General features: G+C 36.9%; 1 protein-coding gene across 1 annotated transcript in view; it reads right to left on the reverse strand.

Annotated features, from left to right (window-relative positions):
* ARHGEF38 (Rho guanine nucleotide exchange factor 38) overlaps window positions 1-22,766 on the reverse strand; it is a 44,999-nt gene that overhangs the window by 9,367 nt on the left and 12,866 nt on the right. Inside the window, exons 3-10 of the mRNA XM_007433112.4 lie at window positions 20,987-21,110; window positions 17,067-17,214; window positions 14,334-14,351; window positions 10,431-10,630; window positions 8,224-8,357; window positions 4,515-4,619; window positions 2,592-2,714; window positions 273-608 (exon numbers count right to left, since the gene is read on the reverse strand). Coding sequence (XP_007433174.2) covers window positions 273-608; window positions 2,592-2,714; window positions 4,515-4,619; window positions 8,224-8,357; window positions 10,431-10,630; window positions 14,334-14,351; window positions 17,067-17,214; window positions 20,987-21,110 — 1,188 coding nt within the window. The remainder of the gene's footprint in view (window positions 1-272; window positions 609-2,591; window positions 2,715-4,514; window positions 4,620-8,223; window positions 8,358-10,430; window positions 10,631-14,333; window positions 14,352-17,066; window positions 17,215-20,986; window positions 21,111-22,766) is intronic.

Below are 22,766 nucleotides of genomic sequence, written 5' to 3' on the forward strand. Positions count from 1 at the left end.
AATCTGCAGCATTCCTGACTTCTCACCCTCTAGTTTAATCTCAAAATTAAACTCCATGGAACTTTTTCAGATTGGGAAGAGTGTACAGCCAGGGACACTTTAGAGTGATGGAAAACATGTAATAGAAAACCACAATATCAACAGTGAATCCCTATCCCAACTCTAGAAATCAATCATTGCCAGTTAAAAGTAAAAGACAGTAAAAGACATTTTGAATTTCAAAAAAGAAGAGAAAAGGAAAATTTTTAGAAATTTCATCATGGTTTTAGAACCTCTGGTTTAATTGCTAGTAATTGGGATTCACTGGTTGAAAAGGAGTGTAATGCTGACGACATCATGTCCTTCAGGATTGTGATGAGACAACACAGGCAATTGGTCACAATATTCTTTGCTGCTCCATTGAACCTCTGGAGCTCCTCCACCAGTTGAGCATTGAGGGCCTCATATTCTTTCCTGGCCAGGTCCATATCATCCCCTGAAGCCTTTTGATACAAGCGATTATAATCCAGAAGTTTGTCATAACGCTTTTGGATGAGCTTCTGTGGGCCTAGGAAAAGGACTTGCAGTGCAGTCAGTGGAGTCAGCACCATCTTGTCTACTTGATTCAGCTTCATGCATTGGAGGAAGGGAAGGCAAAAGATATATATCAGCAAAGAAATCAGCATCATTCACATTCACTAAACAACATTAGCATTATTTATTGCATCTCAATCCTTATCTCCCATTTAATTGTACAATTTTGAGTACGTCAGTACACTCAAAATGCCTCCTAGTTGTGGGATACAGGCAAGAGTATGCTGGCATATAAGAATAGCCTAAGCAGGCGAAATTGAACTTTGATTGTGTTTGATATATTTGGCCAAAATGTATCAAAACTGACCAGCACAACCCTTACAGTTAGCAGGGAGAAATCCATGTGGCATAGGGACAGTTAAGGCTGGTAATATACTCTGTATCTTGCCAATCTTATGCAGTCATGTAATGTTGCACTTAATGGCCACATTGCTTAATGACAGAGTTGCCAGTACCATCATTAAGCAAGGACTACCTGTACATTTAGGGAAATGAAAATGATTCAGGATCAAACTGTAAAACAAATACATGAAGGGAGACCGAATGGATTGAGAAGAAAGGGAAGACCAAGAAAGTACTGTAATGGTTGGAATTGACAAGGTCCTCAAAAAGAGAGAAGTTCAAAGAACAAAAGGCAATGGATGAAAGGGTGTATGAATGTGATGGAAGCAAGGAGGGTTTACAAGGCTATGGAGACATATGGTGAATGGTTTTGTAGCTGACTGTGTTTCCATTTATCTCATCTTATGCCTTTCATTTATTTTATTTGCTGTTTCTTATTCCTTTTCTGCATATCTGCAGAATGTTGCTTACTGCAAAAGGGAACATTATGATGACTATGTATGGATATTTTACCACTTATTAGGGCAAGGAGGTATTTCACTGGAGTCTTTGTTGGAGTTGGTTCACAAAGCAATGCAGCCTTTTCACTGTTAAGAGTGAAATAGCCGCATGGCTTTGCTTTTCCCGTCCCAAGAGCCACAACCTACCCTTGCAATCACCTGCTCAGCTTTTACATGTGACAGCCAAAGCTGCAAGACTATGCAAAGTGACTCATCGAGACCAACTGCATTGCTTCTTGATCTCGATGAAAATGAATCATGTCCCTTCTGAAGCACAAAGCAGCTCACCCAAATGAATGAAAGCTCCCTCATACATGCCTCTATAAGAAATGAAGATTTACTATATATACCTGAAAGGAGAACAACATTTTTCTTTAGATGATTTATTTTTAGATATATATCTTAGATTTGCTGGTCATAAATGCCAAATATTATTTTTTTAAATTTAATCTTCCATTTTGGGGAATCTTGCTAAATTCAGGGTTGTCGTTGGAGAATCAGTTTAGGTAAAGATGAATAATAAGGTGAAGCCCTGATTCATTCCAGGGACTACCCATGCCATACTACATTTGTGTTAAGTAAAAGTTTCACATGAATATAGAAAAACAATCTTCCAGTATTCTCTAGAAATGTATCATAAGTAGATTTAAGCCGGGAAGCCTAGGTTGAAATTTCTGTTCAGGTGTTAAACTTACTGGATAAGTCATATTTTCCATTGTATTGTCGAAGGCATATTTTCCATTCTAATTTACCTTGCAGAGTTGCTGTAAGAATAAAGGCAGGGACAGATATTCTAGATTTTTGTCCTAGTCTTCTTTCTAAATACCACAGGGTAAATGGCTTACATGGCTTTACCTTTATCCTCACAACAGCCATGCATTGTGGGCTATGCCCTGAGTCACCAAGTTAAGTTTTGTGGCTGAGCAAGATTAAAAAAAAACACTGCCTCCCTAATCTATACCCAACATTTACATTCTATTCACTCTCAACCCACATCTTTTGAATCTTTCTTCTCGTGTGGAAGGCTGGATTTTAGATGTACTTTGAATCAAAATCTGTGGTAACTATGCTAAAAGGCCAACTACTTTCTCTCTGTTAAATTTGTTGTGTAACTACACACCTTTTTCATACAATCTATTCCCAATCATTTTAAATCCATATATTCCAAGAACTCACAAATAGTTCACTGGGATGCCCAACATTAATCAACGTGTTTGAAGATCTGTTTGCCCCATCTTCATTCTCATGTAGGAGATCCTGAAGATCAGTTATGCTCTGTGCTCCCAGAAATACAGAGTCCTGAATAAAGTGAAATGGATAAAGGAATGTTAAATATACTCACAAACCACCACCTTATACATACTTGTTCAGTAACATTTGCACTAAAACGTTTATTTTAAATATACTAAAATGTATATTTATTTATGAAACAAGCTGCTTGGTAACCATTCTGCTGTAATCTTTATAATGCTGCTGTGTAGACAGGTATGTTAATTATCCAATTTACGAGGTATCCATGAAATAAGTGAAAGGCCTCTTTGGCTAGCACTCACAGTTAAAACCCTAACTTTTGTGTGTATATGTGTGTGCATGTGCGCCCTTGAGTTGACTCCTGACGACTGCCTGGACTAGTCCCTGCAGTTTTCTTGGTAAGATTTCAGAAGTGGTTTGCTATTGCCTGCTTCCTACAGCTGAGAGAGAGTGACTGGCCCAAGGTCACCCAGATGGCTTCATGCCTAAGGCAGGACTAGAACTCACAGTCTCCTGGTTTCTGCCTGGTGCCTTAACCACTACATCAAACTGGCTCTCTAAAGCCCTAACTACAGAAGCAAAAAAACAAAACAAAACCCCATAACCTGGGCCTCTTTCATTTTGTTCTGTCCTGTGAAAATTCAGGGAGAGAAAGTGAGAGAGAGGATAGTCAGACTGTGTAGGTTGAAAGCTGGTAAACCAGTCCTTCAAAGACACTAGAGCTGGAGAGTTATTCAAGCAAGTCCATCAGGCCAAAGCAAACACTTAGCCACCCAGAGTCTCATTTCACAAGTTTGGTGGCCATATTAATTGTTTAAATAAATAAATTAATTCTAAACCAGATACGAAAGGAATCAAGACAGAAGATGGTGGTGGTCCAGATAAAGATCAATATATCTAGAAAAGTTTCCACAGACACAGGTTAGGAATATAGGAGTGCAAAGCAGGGTGAAAAGAATGTTGTCTCTAGCATCTGTCCCAGCTTTTGATACTGCCATGGTTCCTTGCAGCTGGACGCTAGTGTGATGATTTTGACTCCTGAGGAGGAACTTTCTCCAAGGAGTTCAAGGATGTGATTAGTCCATGAAGATGAGGTCTTGGATGAGGCCTAAAGCATAACAGGTCTACACAAATCTACAGGGAAATGGACTGGATCTTTCAAATGGAGGATTATATTTTTCAATAGTATAGTACCACTATTTAAAAGCTCCCTGCCAATGGAAAAAATCCCAGCAAAAGGCGGCATTGTTTAATTGATCTGCTAATTTGTTTGTTGTCATTTACAAAGATTTTTTTCTTCTTCTGGATCTTCCAATTAATTTATGTTTTGATTTATTTATGTAATAAACAAAAACTATCATTTTTCAGATGACTTATTGTATTCACCATTCAGCATTTCATATAGCACAGGCCTAAAGATTTATGGTCTGACTTACATATTAAAGTAAGCCACAAGTTGCTTAGCAATTGTTTGCAACAACTGAACAAACCAGAATTGATTACACAACAGATAGACAAAACTATTTTAAAAAATGGCTTCCCGTATTTTGCAAACACAATATAATCTTAAAGTGTGCATTTGACAGGAGGCTCACAAAGTGAAGTTTAAATCTTCATGTAATTATGCGTTTTAATCATAATTGAATCTTCATATAATTATGAATTCATCTCAAAATACTGTTTCTGACATTTTTAATGTGTATCAAGAGGAGAGCTTCAGAACTTTCCTCCCATCCGTGGGATTCAGCTCTGGCTTTGAATCAGATTTGAACTTTCAAGCAAAGAGTGTTGATTTGCAACTTGTGAACAGCGAGGACCCAGGTTGCAATATTGCTACATAACACTTACTTCTAAATGCTGAAGAGACAATGAAATATTCTTCACACATAGTCTGGTCGTCTTTTCTAAGCTTTTGAATAACTTCTCCTCTTTATTAAAAATTTCATCTTTCACCTAAAACCACAAGAACATTATAGTTAGGATAAGAAAATTATTGCCAACGATAATGTTAAAATAAAATGCCTCAGTGTTCCTTCCCAGTGGGGCTGCTGAGGCATGTTCACATAACACTAAGTAACAGTTGAGGGGAATGTCAAAATACGCCCTGTCTTCACCGCCATTCTTGTCATATTTCTTTTAATTTCACTCCTCTCCATCATTATCTGAGAATGAATAGTGGCATGTTTCCTATACCTACATTTTAAACTTCCTGATAATATTACATTACAAACCCTTAAGAGCTAGCTTTTCCCTCAAGTGTGGAAGTCAGGAATGGATAAGCCCTGAATTGAATGTCTGTTCTAGATTGGTGTATCATCAGTGGCCACTTTTTTTCCTGTGTGTGTGTTTTTTAATGTGTTTTATTTATTGCATCCTTATTGTATGAAAGCTTTTATTGTGTTAGCTGCCCAGAGCCATTTATGTGAGATGGGTGGCTATATAAATCTCATAAATAAATGTCATAAATGAATCTAGTGAATAAATAAAAATGTTATCATAAAAAATAAGGGATGGATTTCTGTGATTGTTTTCCATTTCCTTCATGGCAGATGAGGTCTTGAGGGGAGAACATAAAGAAACCAGACATAATTTCTGTAAAAAAAGGATATATCATTTAATTTAGAATCCAGTGTCTGTGGGGTCTTTCTGTGAAATAATAATTTTGTGCTTTCAGTGAGCAAGGATGAAATTGGCACTAGGGATTTGGATTTGACTTCTGCCTTATATTCACTGTCTTGGCCAAACCACTTCTTGTTAGGCCTCAGTAGCTTGCTTTTTGTGAAACAGCCACGAGAGAAAAGTATGGCTTTAAAATAATGGGGTTGTATTTTGGAGCTCAGATCTGTTTTGGACAAATTCCTTTTTTTGTTTAAGGCTCATAATCAATTTGCCTCCTAGGAATTCAAGATTTTGTGACTCACAGAGCAACTATTTTGCAAAACAGTAAAGCTCCTCTATTGGCCGCCATTTTGTAGAATGCACTATATCAGGGTTCCTCAACCTTGGTGACTTGAAGATATATGGACTTCAACTCCCAGAATTCCCCAGCCAGCCATGTTGGCTGGGGAATTCTGGGAGTTGTAATCCACACATCTTCAAGTTGCCAAGGTTGAGGAATCCTGCACTATATAGTCTCAAATTTTAACTGTGCACATTGGACCATGAGGACCTCTATTTGAGAGAGAGAGTTCACCATCATTATATGTACATTATATGGCTTAAAGCTCCATATTCCAAGCTGTTGAATGACAGGATATGAGAGGCAGAACCTTTTTTGTGATAGCATTAAGTTATTAGGATGCCATTTTTAAAACTGTTTATATGACACTTCCACATTTATTCTGATTCCTTTTCATTGCTGTCTTATCTTAATGTTTATTAATTTATATAATACATCTGAATTGATTTACTTGTTGTCTGTTCTTTAGGTATACCTTGGATACTTTATAGAGAATGGTGGAATAAAAATCTCAAACGTGCAGAGATAGGGTGAACATAAGGAAAGAGGCATCAGCTGAGAGTTGGGGCTGTGCAGTCATGCAAAATATGAATTTCTTTGATGAGATAAGACTCTGCATAAAATAAAGGTGGGAAGTGGAATGCAAGTAATGACAAATTATGGAATACAATGTAGACTGTTAGTCCTTTCAGCAGATCAAACATGCACTCACAGCCTGTTTGGAAGCATGCTTGGAATAATATACTATAAAATGCATCTGTTAAAAGCTTTCACGGGAAAAACAAATCCTAAAAGGGCTGACAGAACCTACTTTGCTAAACAGAAGGGAATCAGCAATTGATTAAAGAAGTTAGAAGGTTTATTTTATCACATCCACATCAACTTTTATGCTTATGATTTTTTTTGCTTTGCATAAAAATATATACTAGTCATCCATCATTTTATATCACACATTTGTTTGTCCCTATGCTCATTTGCACACATCTGCAGCATTCATCCATGTGCCAAACTTGAGAGATTTCGGTTCCTTCGATAGCTGACCCACACTTGTCCTGGTTTGTAAAAAGAGATTGATAATTTTATTTGCTTCAGTTTGTTTCTTTGTGGAGTAGAAGGTTACAGAAAGGAAAAAGAAAAAGATATACTGTTCTTGTCTTGAATGCTGGAGAGATTGTTCCAGATGTCAGCAATGGGAAATGTGAACTGAAGCAATAACTAGAAGGAAGAAAAATGCTGAGATGTTCACAAAAATGTAATTCCACCCCAAAATGTTTCTGTACTATTTGAGTTTGAAAAATGTTTATAGAAAGAAACTTCAACACAGCCTTACTGTCTGAATAAACTACTCTTCATCATTAAGAACATTTCATCATAGCTAGCATCAGAATTCTCTGAGCACTGCTGTGGGATTGTTAAGGCCTGAATTTTTTAATGATGTGCTGATTGTTGGGGTGGGAGACATTAACCATCTCTCTATCACTGTCATTCTGGAGATTGGGAGTGTTCTCAGCCTGCAAAGAATGTTTTAGATCATCTCATTCTGCACAGCTGATAAGAAGTGGCAGAGAATCAAGATCTATGAACTTTTATTGTCATTTCAGATTTCTGAATTTCACTGCAAACAAGTAGGCCAGGTTGTGTTAGAGAATTATAATGGTTGCTGCATGCTAATAGTGTCAATACTGGTCCAAATGGAGAAACAGCTAGGCTTAAGGCAGCTTCCTATATTCCTAGGTATTGATCCAAATGTGTAACAGTAAAGCTTTGGAACTAATGTAGTTACCGACTGCAATAACCTTTTCTAAAGCCCCATTTTCATTTTTGTACTGCATGTTAGGAGCCCCATTTAGAGTAGAACATTTGATACAAACACAAACAACTCCTTTGTTTAGTACTGGTTTCCATTAAAAAGCTAGTACTAAGCCACAGAAACATGCAACTGCTTTTTGGTAGCCAAATCCATTCTGAAGCCTCATGTCATCAATAAATATCACATAAATACTTCCGAAGTCAGTCACAGGAACTAACATAATATATATTTCATGAGTCCTTTACCTTGTACCAATACAGGCTATTTACTTGGCTTGGGGAAGCTACTGGTTAGCACCACTTTGCTAACTGGTTTGGACCACAAAACAAAGGATTTAGCAATCATCCTGATAATAGTGCCTAATTTGTAAAAAGCAACTGCAGAACAGTGACTCTGGCATATAAAACCATTCTCATTAAAACAGAATTATGTACTCCAGGTTTCTTAACACCTTGAGAAATGCATGGACAGCTGATAAAACCTGTTATGGAATGGGCAAATAGTAAGGAAGTAATAAGAAAAAAAGGAAGGCTACCCCATGAATGAAAATGCTTAGCACTCTGCCACTAATCCTCTTAAAATCCCTATAAAGCAATGGCTGGATTCACATGTTGTGCTACGTCATAACATAGTTGGCTTAGTTTTGGCTTAAGGATGGTGTATGAAATCAGCCATTGTGTATTGTAAATTATTGTTATGAGTGAATCCAGTAAATGTTGGCTTACTCAACAAATCATGCCTAAACACACTATAGTTTAGTGTGATGTGGAAACCCGATGAGTGAATACCTGAGGTTCTCCTCCAGTCAGAATCTTCAGGTGACCAGTCACTCTCTTGGACTTTTTACTAATTGAGTGAATATTTAACCTTGAAAATTTATCTTTCAAAGATTCATCTTCATCATTCTTCTTATACTTAAGCACTGTAATCAGACAAATCACATTAATAATAACAATGTGTACTGATAAGGTGCCAGTCCAGTCCTATCTACTTTTCTTTAAAGCCACCAAAGATTAGAGAGAGAGAGAAAGAAATGGAGGCCACTACTTGCTCTACTTATGGAAAGAAGAGATTATTAAGTCTTTATGGCCACATAAGCTTTTAAAAATCAATTTTTCTAATTGTTCCTGTCATTTACAGTAACAGCCTTTATTCTATTTATTGCAGAATGCATAATCTTGGATTCTATAATAATTTTCAAATCTTTGCAAAGTAAAATCCTTCATGAATCTGTCAGGGAGAAGCTCAAATATAACAAGAAAAAAAACCCTGCTTAACTTTATTATTGTGCCTTAAGCAAATGCAAGTATCTAACACTTGAGCTGTAGCAATTTTTTCAGTCCTCTTCTCACGGGGTAAGATGAATAGGATGGGAACTAAATATGCCTTTTGGTTCTGGGATTAAATTACTGTTTGCCTATGAATAAGCATGTGAACATTCCTTGCCATTTATGAAGAACAATATAGTCCAAGGGAATCCCCATACAGAGAGGCAGGAGACCCATGAATTCTAGACGTCTATCACTTTGAAGCTAGTAACTGTTGAAAACTGATTGATGAACCAGATGGATATTGCTCTGATCCTGCAAAGAACATGCTATAATATGTTAAAGGATCCAGTCAAGTATCATGGCCATTGCCTATATTTGGACATCACAATAAACTATTTTCTCATGATACAAACATGCTTAGCCTTTTTTCAGGGTTCCAAGTCCCTTACCATCTCTTCCTCAAGCACGGCCACTGGGAAGAGTTTTTGTACTACCAGACCTGAGTTGCGAAATTCCAGACAGTGTGTTGCTGGCTAGAAACAAAGAAGTACAGAAAACTCCAATTCTTTGCTGCCATCTAATAGTTGTCTAGATTTTTACAGCCCTACTTTGTGATTAGATAAGGCTTCACATGTAGCATCCAAGCCCAGCACATGCTTATCTGAAACAAGTCAATTTCAAAGCACAGATTATTCACATATAAAGTGACTGCATAAGACAATGCTGGATTTACGAATTATATTAAAGCAAAATGTGATTAATTTTATTTTTACCATACGATACGAACCCAAGCATATGACATATGACTGAACACAGTGTGTGAAACCAGCCAATTGTAGTTTATTCAATAGTCAAGCAGACTAGGGCTTTTGCACAACACTTGGGAAGGGTCTCTGAAACCCTGTCTCACGTCTCACTAAATTTTGGACCTAATAAATGGATGTTGATGCATTAACTTTTCTTTCAGAAACGCTTTGTCCAAACCAAATGATTTATCTTGCATTTTGAAACTTCATGCTAAGCAGAATTATTGCAGCCTGAACTTGATTTAAATTCCTAATATGTGAACTAAATGTCCCTTTTCAACCATCTTTCCTTCCATAGTTAGAATTACCTCTGCAAATGTGTTTGGCATACTTTCACTACACAGAGCTGTCATTTTGAAATCAGGCAGATATTAAACTGACAGAATCACTTTCCTAAAATTAAAGGACCCATAAAATATGAATCCCACAGGAACAGGTCCACTGTCTTTAATTCCAAATGTATTTCCCATATTCCTTATAAATCAATCCATGGCTTAATTTGTAAATAATTAATGTGAGTAGGTCTTTATATGAACCCAGACTGATGTGGGACGAGCAACCATCTCAGGAAAGGCATGCCAGTTGTATGTCCAAGCTTTAGCCACAAGAAAATCCTAGTAGATTTAACCAAAGATTTATTTGGTCTAATATTCTGTATTACACAGTGGCCAACCAAATACATCTGGAAAACTCACAAGCATGGAAAGGAGGAGGATGGTGCTTTTCCACAATCATTCCTCAACTACTTATATTTAAAACAAATCTGCTTGCCATGAATGCAAGCTCCAAATTTCACTCCATTCAGGAAAAGATCCATATAGTCCAACATCTTATTTTCTACAATGGTCATTTCATTGTTCTGGAAAGTTCATACAAGCAGGCCCTTACAGAGGTCCCATATTGTTGACTTTCTCTTACCTATATCCTTTCTCCTTTTAAGTTCATTTATATTCATATTCATAGCTTTCATAGCAATGAAGGCATCCTGCAGTGCTTTGTGGTCAGGGTGAGATCTGGGAGTTGCATTCAAGAGCTCACATAGTAACAAAGGATACTTCATTACACGTTGTATTGGTTTGATCATCAGAGATCCCATATCTAGTAGATTTGGTTTTCCCCTGAAATTTAAATTAAGCCATGTTAAGTACAAAAGTGTGTTCTTGCAAAATGGGGAAGAGGAAGAATGTATTTCCTTGTAATAAGTAACTTTCACAACAACCCCACGCTAAAAACAATTCTTACTGTAACAAGCTTAGGAATATTGGGGAAATGTTAGCATGAATGTTTGGTTATTATGACTGTATACATGCCTAGTTCTGCAAATGCATTAGAAACTTTGTTGATTAATATGCCAAATGGTCAATAGCTTCCATTGTTTTTTTGGTCATGAATCTTAGGCGGCAGAAAAGTCTAATTCTCTTATTGTAATTCCAGCTCACCTACTTTTCAATGACTGTGCTGTCATAGCACACTAAACCACAAACTAAGCCCCACAGTTTAGCTCAGCATGGTGTACAAAGCCAGCCTTGTAGATAGTTTAGCATGATGTGCAAGCCCACAGCATATCCTTAATTTAGTGGATGATACTTAAGTTTGCTGTAGACAAGCAGGTTGTATAAATACGACTGCAAAATGGCAAGACATTTTTTCTCCTGGGAGTTTGATTACTGAACTCTATCCAGCAATCCAAGATTAGATTAGATTAGATTAGATTAGATTAGATTAGATTAGATTAGATTAGATTAGATTAGATTAGATTAGCAGTTGATGAATTTGTTGCTTTTCCCTGTTGACTCGGTAGCACATATAGCACAGATTTTTTTTTTTAAGTTGGAATTGTTATTATTTTTCCCAGGTAAGTGGCAGGATCTAGCTGATCTTGGCTGATTTCAAAAACTAAGCAGGGTCATTTCCTAAATATCAGGGCTGCAGGCCAGACTAGGAAATTATAACAAAATCCCAGATGTTAGTGGCAATCCACTTCCATATTGTCCCCAGGAAAACTACATGGACTACATGTCTATGAAGTCATCAGGATTCAAGCTCAACTTCTTAAAATCCTTTGAAACTTAACTTTTTTTTTTTTTTTAACAAAGGGGCCAATGCCACAGAATAAGATAATTAATCTCTGCCCTGAACTCAGTTGTCTGAACACAGAGTTATTCAAGCAACTAGATTTGACAGCTTGGGGGAGCTCCTACTTCATAGTACAGAGAACTCCCGTTTCTCTGCTTAAACTAAAATCCAAAAGCTTTACTCAGAAGGATTCTCATTTCCTTGTAGCTGTGTATGTGTGTGCATGCCTAAATGACTCTCCAAATTATTCACAGAATGTCATAGAGCTATTATTCTGCTAATCACCAACATACTGTCTTTCCTATGAGTTAAGGGCTTTGTGTAGAACTTACAGAAAAGGATTATTGTGGAGCTGAAACATCTAGTAGACAGATGTGCAGGAATCCACATGCCAAAATGCTCATTAGGATTCCCCAAAAAAAAGAACAGGGCCTGTTATTGTGTCTGGATGCTTGGAAGTTACATGAATTCCTTATATCTAGTCCAAACAGACCCATCCATAAATTGGATTTTGAAAGACTAATGAATTATTGACCATTTATAATCTGTGCAACTCACAGTTTTTGGCATATACCTTTGACGATGATAAGGGCACATTAATTTGGAGAAATTCAGCACAGTAATTTAATGCCCATCTGCTATTGGTACACATATGTAAGATCTCTTTTGTCTTTTTGTTTTTGGTAGATAAAAAACCACATCTTGTTTCTATAAGCACAACCTTAATTACATCTGGTTGAGGCAAGGGCTTTATTATGCCAGCTCAGGATCACAAAACTATGCAAGCTTTCAAATTCTTAAGGACTCGTCATTGGCCAAGGAGGGGTGGGTCAGCTGTTGAAACTGTGTCTGCATTTTGTTAAAGGACAGGTTCACACACTGAATAGGGTAAGCTGAAAAGTGTTTCCTTTTTTAAAAATTATAAGGATGCTCTATTTAGAGTTCAAAACTATATGCACTCAATCTTTCAACAGCCAAAGAAAGACTGGGTTCACACAAGCTGTTAAGCCAAAACATGCTTTATTTATTTATTTGGCTTTAGTATGTTGTGTGAACCCAACAAATTGCAGGTTATTTAACAAACCTTGTTTAAACAAACACTGGATGTGCAGATCAAGAGCAAAAGGCAACAGAATGACTGAGAAGAAGTGAAAGCACTAAAATCACTGGAAACTTAGAAGCTGTTCCCCTTCTACCTTTGACACCACCACTCCTATCATCACTCCCCATCACTTTGATAGCAGCCAGGCTGGACTTGAGAACAAGAGGAGGATGTAAAGAACAGGTCTTCACTATTGAATCCCTAAAGACCTGAAGGCTCTGCCAGAGTTTTCTGTAACTTCAGGCTATTGACACCCTCACTGGCAGAGCTCCATATAGAGCAGGAAGACATGTATAGCACAGCCCCACAATTGTTTATCCCTCTAAGGGAAGCACTTTGAGGGGGCTATGAAGGTGTGAGAACATAGGCTCTTTTGTCCTTCCAGAGGATAAGGGCAAGCTACTTGACTTAATCCAGGCTTTTCGTATGTTCTGTTTCTGATCTCCTTCTCCCTTGCCTAACTTTTTGCTGAATAAGGGTTTGTTCAAATTTTGATTATGTTCTATCAAGTCATTTTTGACTACCAGAGAACACATAGATAGGTTTTCTCCATAATGATCTGCCCCAACCTGGTCTTTCAGGTCTTTCAGTTGTGCATTCATCACCACTATAACTGAGTCCATTCATCTTGCTGCTGGTCGTCATCTTCTCTTTCCTTCCACCTTTAACAGCATTACAGCCTTTCCCAGAAAGCTGGGTCTTTGCATAATGTATCCGAAGTACGATAATTTGAGCCTGTTCATTTGTGCCTCTAATGAGAAGTCTGGATTGATTTGTTTGATGATCCATTTGTTTCTTTTCTTGGCTGTCCATGGTATTCTCAATACTGTTTTACTTTATTGATTGTATTATTATATTCCATTTTTTAAATTAGAAATCATTCACAGGTTTATGTGCATAATGAGATCCAGACTCACAAACTGGCTTCACAAACTAGTCATCCCAGTTGTGAGTAGGATACTCCCTTCCCTCTTTTGAACAGCAGACTAGTGCTAGTGTAACTTTGGGGAGCATTCTACAATATATAGATCACACCATTTGGGAATTATGCCTTCACTAGCAAAAAAACAAATGGAGAACTTCTGAATTGTGTATGTTTTCCCTCACTAGACAGAAGCCAAAGAAAATCAGCTTTGGGACCCCTGAAAACAAATCTAAGCAGCTTCAAAATTCAGAAGATAGGAAAAAAAATCAATTACTTAATCCAACATGGAGAAATTAAGGCTTATGTTTTATTGATTCATGTACCCTATATTTCTAGTATTGTAAAAGGTTGACTATTTTGTATTGCTGAAGTTATGCTTAAACAAAAAGTACTTTCTAAGCACCACATCTGTTTTAAGTATATGACATTACAGGATTAAAAAATTTATTGATTTGGTATATGTAATATTCTGTTTTGTATTTTTTAAAACAAAGGTAGAAGAGTCTCAAATTTAGACCAGGGAAAGCAGTTCTAATCTCCTTTAAGCCATGAAGCTTACCAGGTGATTTTGAGCAAATCAGTCATTCCTTATCCACCTAACTGACCTCATAGCTGTTCTGAAGATAAAATAATAGGAATGGACATAAATGAAATCCTGAAGAATTTGGATGAAAAATGCCAAAACAGTGTAATACATCTGAATAAATAGAGAACTTACCCTTCTTCATATATCTTTCTGCAAAAAGAAAAATAAATACAGAATCATTATCTTTCTCTTAAATAAATATATACAGATGTGTAACTATTTACTGGATACAGCAATAGCATACTACACTAAGTTTTGTTGTTGTTGTATTTTTGCCACTTTTTTGTAATACTACCTTTTAATGTTTTCTTCCTTCTTCTTGTGTATTATTATTTTAGTGCTTTTTTCCTTTTTGTTATTAATTAAAAAGCAATTAAAAATTATTAAAAAAAAGAAAAGAAAAAAGAAAAGAAAAGAGAATATCAGTAAGCTGATCCTAATTCAGATATCTCTGATCTTTTTGAGCCAGTGGGCATTCATTGTTTTGAGAACGGTTACAGGCAGTCTAATGAAATGCCACAGGAAGACTAGCCAGTCACAACATACCAATTTACCAGAAGACAAACTGTTAAAATGGCTTCCACAGAGGGTCTAGCCCAATGTTTCTCAGCCTTGGCAACTTTAAGACAGGTGGACTTCAACTCCCAGAATTCCCCAGCTGGCTAGTCCCCTGCTGGCTGGAGAATTCTGGGACTTGAAGTCCACTTTTCTTAAAGTTCCCAAGACTGAGAAACACTGGGCTAGTCAGTCACAACATACCAATTTACCAGAAGACAAACTGTTGAAATGATTTTCCATGACAGACAAACATACCTTTAGCCTCCCGGGATGAATTCTATCACCTCAGTTTACCTTTGTGTTTTTTTCTTGGCAGATAAACACTTCCTAACAAAACACAGGCTGAAGCCAACCACCACTTTTATTGTTAAGAATGCCTAATGGATCTATGAGGGTCCAGAAGCCATATTGTAGACCCTAATTGCTTAAACCAAATATATCCACTAGTCTGAACATAGCATTTGATTTAGTATTACAATGAGGCAGTAATTTTTTTATCATTACATATCCTCTTCTGGCACAATGGGATGAGGACATTTGAATTTTCACTTCAGTTTTAGATTCATCACAGTTTGATATTACACTGTAATGTTGTGGGCATAAAATGAGGGGAGAGTTCTATCTGTGTGGTCTTGAGGAAAGATGGGACATACATTTAACAAATAAATGAATGTTAATGAATAAATAACTTCCAAGCACTGCTTCGTTGAAGGACAACTGGATTATTAGGTTGTGCAGTTCCCTAGGGGTGTTTCACTTCATTGATTCATCAGTGAATTAACCCCCTCCAACCTGCTTCATAAAACAATATATTCCACCGCTTCTAAGAGTCAAGCAAAGCACCCACCCCTGTGGCTTCACTTCACTGTCTTGTATTGTCCCCTCCAACAATTCCAATAGCTCAGTGTTGTCCAAACTTGGCCACTTTAAGATGAGTGGAGTTCAACTCCCAGAATTCCCCAGCCAGCCATGCTGGCTGGGGAATTCTGGGAATTGAACTCCACTCATCTTAAAGTGGCCAAGTTTGGACAACACTGCAATAGCTGGAAGAGGCTGATGCTCATGTGCTTCCACTCAACTGCTGGAATTCTCTTTTGTGTCAACTCACAGCCCCAGCAAATAGAACTGTGGCTTAATGCTCAGTTATGTGAATTCTCTCCCCAATTCTTCCTTATTGTGAATAATAAGGAAACTTATTCTTCATATTGTATTTTTGGACTTCCAGGGAAGGAATGGTGAACTGAAGATGGCTCTGCTAATAGCAGAGCTGATGGGCATGGCGGAATGAAGAGTGGGTGAGTAGACCGGCTCTTCGTAATTCTTCTCCAGGCAAGGAAAGGACTTGAGATTGACCACAAGTGCTCCAAACAGCTTCTCCTCATGAGGAGACTGCAAGACAGTGGTCTCTGGCAGGTTTAGGGCTCTGGGAAACAAGCAAATAGCTATCTTGCTCAAACCACAGTCGGTGCCTTCCAAAGGACACTGGGTTCGCATACTTCCTTTTCTAATCGCTTTTGGAAATTGCTTGTTAATTGCTTTTCAGCTATTAGGAACCCTTGGATCAACACATTTTACAGCACCAGGTGAGTTTCCAATTTTATTTTTGGAATAAACAGCAAAAGAGTGATTAGAACTTTGAGTTTGGAAAGTTACGAACGGACTAAGGATCCAGATGGATTTGAAATAAGGTTTTGGAATTAATTATAAAGAATCCTTCCCGTGGAAAAATGCTTTTGTTTTGAATTCTTTTAAAAATTAAACATAGTAAGACTTTTTTAAGTGCTTAAACTTGTATTTAAGTTTAAGGAAACTCACCCAATGCTGTAAATGTGATAAGTTACTAACATTATTTATACTTGTGATGAATGGGGAAGTCATTCCTTTATATATGTCTTTTCTTTTTCTTTACTATATTCTTATTTTTTCTTTTCCATATTTCTTTTCTGCACTTTCTATTTTTTATTCTTTTATTTTTTATTTGTATTAGTTTTTATCTTTGTTATTGTAATTTTTAATACAATTACTATAAAAATAAAAAACAATTAATATTGTATTTTTGCTGATATTCTTGATTCTTTGGGGCTATGCAACAGGAGCCAAGAGCATTTGATAAATCTGATCAAGTAACTTCTTGAAAATGAACAGTGCATAATGGGAAGACCCTTAATAAAGCAAACGTTTGAAAATATAATCCCCCCAAAATCAATTTACAAATCTCATATAATTTAGGATTTATAATAGACATTTGCTCTCTCATATGCCGTGCAATGAACAAATGATGAAAACAATATTTTTAAAAATCCTTACTTCAAGGACTGTAAGCAGTCTTTTATACACTGTTTCAATTCCTCATCCTTTTCATAGAATTCCAGCAGAATGTGAGCATCATCGTGATGGTAACAGTAGATTTTATATGCTTCTTCCAGTGCATCTTTAATCTGCAGAAACACCTGCCCTGTGAAAGTCAAAAGCATAAATATAAGCCAGAATAAAATCACTGTCAGATGATATATGGTCTGCCTTAAATCTGTAAACCTGCAGAACATTTACGATTGGCCTTGGAAATTCTGTTTTCTACCCCATCTACCCATGAGTTGGAATCTAAGTTGGCCTTCTTAGTGGTGGTGCTGCAAATATTGAATACTCTTCTGAATGACATCTATTAAGGTCTCCTTTTACAGAGGACAGTTCTTTAGCTCAAGAGTTGTCCATCATGTCAAGTTTGGAGAACTGTAAGACAGAAGAAGTTATCCATCATGTTAGCCCTTCAGCAATAGGAATACTTTCTTTAGGGTGTAACCTGCATTAGGAATCTTTCTTTGTCATTCTCAGATAAATTGGATTTGCAAACCAATCTTTATTTATGCTCCTGGCTTGAAAAGAAAGCACAGCACTATGTTAGGCTCCTTGATTTAGACTAGATACTAAATAAGCCATTCTTGGTTTGTTTAATAATCACAATAATGGTAGGAGCCCAGTGATAATCAGCATCAGAAGCACACAGAGAACTTTGCTTGATTTTGAAATGCAAAGCTGTTATGAAAGCACCAGACAAAGAAAAGCACACACCAAAAAGGAAATCAGTCCTTGACTTCTTGAAAGCAACTAGAAAGCAGCTTCCTGAAAGGATGAATTTACTTCTCATTAAGAGTATGATGCAGTAACTAAAATGTAAAAGTACCAATTATGGCCTCATTTGATACTTCAGCTGCAAAAGCATTCCTGTAAAAAGCAGCACCTCTGTGCAATGTATTTCTTTCAGCATCTGGCTAATTTGGGGACAAAACAATTCAGTCTGATTTTTACTTTGTGCCTAGTAACTAAGATAAATGCCAAACACAGAAAGGTGAACTGGGTTGACAAGAGGCTAAACGCATGGCTTTCATTACAGATAAAGTGCAAATGGATGTGATTAAATGGAGCCATGTCCTTTATACTGCATGCATACGAAAAGGAAACTGTCTCTTCCCCTTAGCCACTCACATCATTTACTTTAATAGTACTAATAAGAATACGAATCAACAACATACCAAAGGCTTTCAATCAGAGTGTCCTTGGATGCTGCAGAAGGCTGTTTCAAAAAAGCAATTCAACTTACAATTAGCTATAATGGAACATGATGTTTTTTCCTACCTTGCTGCTCTAAACCAGGAATCTCATAGCAAGCCTCATAGTCAACAATAATATTCAGGCTTCTTCTAAGACTGACTATATATTGGCTGGTTTCGTTAATCACTTTAAGTCATAAGGCATTTGACTTGCTTTTCTTTTAGTGTTCTATGTCATTTGTGCTAAGCCCTAACTTTAGTTTAGGGCTTAGCATGTTGTTTGAACCCAGCCAATATCCCAGCCAACAAATCATGATTTGCTATGTTTTGTTTCAATTAAAATAAAGACAAAGCAAAACTTTATATGGTGTCAAACCAGACTCTCAGAAAGGTGCATGTTACATGAAGCAGCTGTGGGCATTTTGATGCTTCTGCGCTATAGCATTTGGTTGACATGTTTATGAACTAAATCGTGAAACTCGAATACTTCAGGGTGAATCTTGCTATCTTCAGATCTCTAATCACAAACTGGATGTCAAATTTGAATCAGATCTTGACTTTATACACGTGTGTATATGCATGTGTGTGTGCGCATGCATGCAAGTCCATGTAGGGTACAACACTTATTCCACCTTGACTTATGCATAAAATCTTTGTTTAGCTTTGGCTTTATTTAGAATTTGGATAGGTGATCATCTGGGAATCCAAGAGCAGTAGGCTAGATTGAGAAGTGGAAAAAATGTTGTCTGGAAGCAGACGACGACAAATCATTACCCTGTTGTCGCAAGAAAACCTGCATGAATGCGTTCTAGTTATACATTCATCCATCCATTCTGATCTAACATATTACATACTGTATAGGATATAGAATTATATTATAGCATAATATTAGGATCAACTAAAAGGTCAAAAAGTTATTAAGCTTTTGCATTCATAGGAAAAAAGCAAGAAAAAAAAACCAGGGTGGAAATAATCAGCCATTGTGATGAATGCTAGATATTATAATTCAGAAACATACTGAAGGTCAGAGTCACCACGTTTGCTTTATATGGCGTCAAGTAATGCACAATTTGGGAAACTTTTAAAATCCTTTTTTAATCTCTGTGAGAATGTTTCTTCTATGCAGCAAGATTATGGCCTTGTCCTTTTTTCTTGGCAGAGCCAGTGTAATGTAGTAGCTAAGGTGTTGGACTAGAACTGCAGATATCCAGATTCAAGTCCACTCTTAGCCATGGAAGCTCATTGGGTGACCTTGAGCCAGTCACTGTTTCTCAACCCTGCAGGACTGTTGTTAGGAAAGGAAAACAAAGATATCCATGCAAGCTGCTTTGAGCTCCTGGAGGAAAGACAGAATATAATCTAATAAATAGACAGGGTTAGTGGAGGGTTAGAGTGCAGTTAGACCAAGCAACTAATCCCTAGATGGTTAAACTGAAAAGGGTTAAACTAACCCAGTCCAGTCAGCCATATCATAAGAACTCCTAAAGCCAGTCAAATGATCTGTTTTGCATGTCCTCTAAGAAAAAGAGCTGGAAAGCAGCCCTCTCTATTACAGAACATCAGGTGAAAAACACCTGTTATTGTGTGTTGTGTATTGTGCTATTTACTGCCACCTTTTGGCGTGTGTATGCCAGTTACCCAGTGGGGGTGGCATAGAGCTATAATACAAGGGGAGGAAAATGTGCAGCTTCTCTGAGTAGTTGGTAGTTGTTTTAGTGTTAGCCACTATGTAGGTTTTATGGGCTACGTAGTTGTAACAAAGTACCAAGTAGCGTACCTCTTCTCTAAGAGTTTGTAGCTAGAGATTTTGTTAAGCTTGTGTTGCTAATAAGTCTTGGATGCTACATTAAATGAGAAGATGTGTTTTTCTTTATATTTTGTATGATATTTGCATTTTATGGAATTTTGCATTTTTATCAATAAACACCAGTTAGTATATATTTTCTGACTGGATTTCTTTGGGAAACAAGAAATGGACATTGCATTGTGTTTGCTGTCATGGCTAATATTTTCCTGGAGTTTTTGCTGCACTCTGCACAAACAGGAGTGTTTGTGATTATCACTCTGCCCGACAACTTGCAAACCAAGTAATACTCTCAGCAGCAGGTCAAAAAAGGCAAGATGGCAGTTTAATGGTGCAAAGTACCACCCATTTCTTCAGACCCACACAATTGTGCTGCCATGACTACCATCTTGCCTTTTCTGATCCCCACTACTGGATAACGGCTGCTCTCAAACCCTGATTGGCAACCAGGCCTACTGTTTCCAGCCTGACAAATGGGGGAGGGGCTAGTAATGACAAAGCCTTGTTAGGGCTCTCCTGATGCATAGGGCCTCCCTATGTCCAGGGGGCGGGGCTCTCCAACTCCAGAATAAGAGACCTTTGACCCAATGAGTACAGTTATGTGCTGCTAGACGCATCAATAAGGAAATCTGACAGGGCCTGTTGCCGACTGGGTTAAGCTGGTTATGCAAACAGACCGTGTGACCGTTGCAGGTTGATTATGGGCCTGATTCTCCACCTTTCATGTATATACTACATGGAATGGTAGTTTGGAAAAACAAACAGGTAGGCTTGACTCTGGCTGGGCAAAGGGCAGTTTACTGCAGCAGCATCATTATTGTCGCTGTTGTTATTGTTCTAGGTAGCGCTATAGAGTTCAAGAAGACAACAAATACCAATTATTTGAATGGATGGTTCCACATCTGACGTTGCTTCTTCCAATGATGACAGCAGTTTGGATGATATTTCATGGACCGATTCGATGTTGCTAAATAAGCCGTCCACATCAAGTCGAACAATCTAATGAAACAAAAACAACAGGCAAAAGCTATCAGAAAAACAAGGAGATTATACTGTTGTCAGACTGCTCTTTTACTCAGAGATACACATTATTCACGCTTTTCAATGGTCTTTTTATAACCAGGTGAAAGAGAGGTTTAATATGGATAAAAGGACAATTGGAATTGAGAAGAACAAAACGGAATTTGAAATAGAATTATGTACAAATGATGACCACATAACAGCTTTAAATGTATACATTGTTATTAAGATTTGAAACAGAGGATGAGCAGGTTAAAGACTGATGGTGAAATGGGCTGCAAATTTTTGTTAAAATATCAATATGGATATATGGGAGAAAATGTGGAGAACTAATGTTAAATTTACATTGCGCTATAATTTTTACAAAATGATGTACCATGGATACAATGGTGTATGCCACTGGCTAAATTGTTTAAAATGTATAAAGGAATATCAAATCAGTGTTGGAAGTGTGAAAAGGGAGAGAGGACTTTTTATCACACATGGTGGACTTGTGAAAAAGCAAAAAAAAAAAAAAAAAGGCTATAAATACATACAACAATGCAAAAGATATTACTGACTAACATCATGATGAAACCAGAATTATTCCTACTGTATTTTGTGGACAAGAAATTAGAAAAGAAATATGTGAAACTAATGTTTTATCTGGTAACTGCAGCAAGATTAGTGTGTGCAAAAACTTGGAAAAGCAATGAAATGCCTACAGTGGAAGACTGGATTATAAAATTAACGGAACTTGCAGAAATGGTGAAGCTGACCATTTTGGTCAAAGAAAAAATCAATAAAGGCTTTTTTGAAAGACTGGAAACCTTATAAGGACTTTTTGTTGAAATAAGAAAAAAAATACTGTAATTGATGATTTCGGGATTAAAAAGGGACAGCGGTTGGGGGAAAGTTTAAGATGATAATTACTCAATAGAAAGAAGGGCAGAAGGCATAATTGTATGTATTTTCCTTTTTTTAATTTCTTTCTTTTTTCTCTACTTCTTAGTTCATCTTTGTTTTTGTTTGTTTTGTATATTTTATTATATTGAAAAATTATACATACATTATACAAAAATTGCCTCTTATAAATCCTTTCCTTCTGAAGAAAAGTGTGTTTGAAGATTTTTTTTTTTTTTGCAAAAGATAAAACATTAACACATTTTCAGCTGATGTATTTTCATGGCAGGATAGCTGATCAACTGTGTACATCAGGCTTCATTATCCAGATGCCTTCCAGCTGTGTTGACTTTAACCCACATAATTTTTTAACCAGTATAGTCAAAATCATACTGGCTGGAAGATTATGGAGACTGAAGGCCAATACAGCTGAATAACTCAAAATTGGGGGAAGGCAAATACCCTCCCCGCCAGCAGTCTCTGGGTTAAGAAAGTTTTCCTATCTTAGGGTGTGTTTCACAGATAGAAATGTGATAAAACCAAAGGGAATAATGTAAATTATATAGATTGTCTGCTTGATTATTAATTCCTAATGGTCTACCACTTTTTAAAATAGAAAAGTTACATTTTTTGTTGCAATATTATACACAAGCAGTCATTCAGATCCATTTAATAAAAAATAAAATGCACATAGTAAAATCAAAGCAAACAGATATGTAAAAAGAAAAGTTGCAAATGAAATCTGAGATGAGA

This window comes from Python bivittatus, unplaced genomic scaffold (genome assembly GCF_059951505.1).
Source record: "Python bivittatus isolate LINGU-HERP-01145 unplaced genomic scaffold, Pbiv_v1 ctg000070_np1212, whole genome shotgun sequence".
Taxonomy (NCBI): domain Eukaryota; kingdom Metazoa; phylum Chordata; class Lepidosauria; order Squamata; family Pythonidae; genus Python; species Python bivittatus.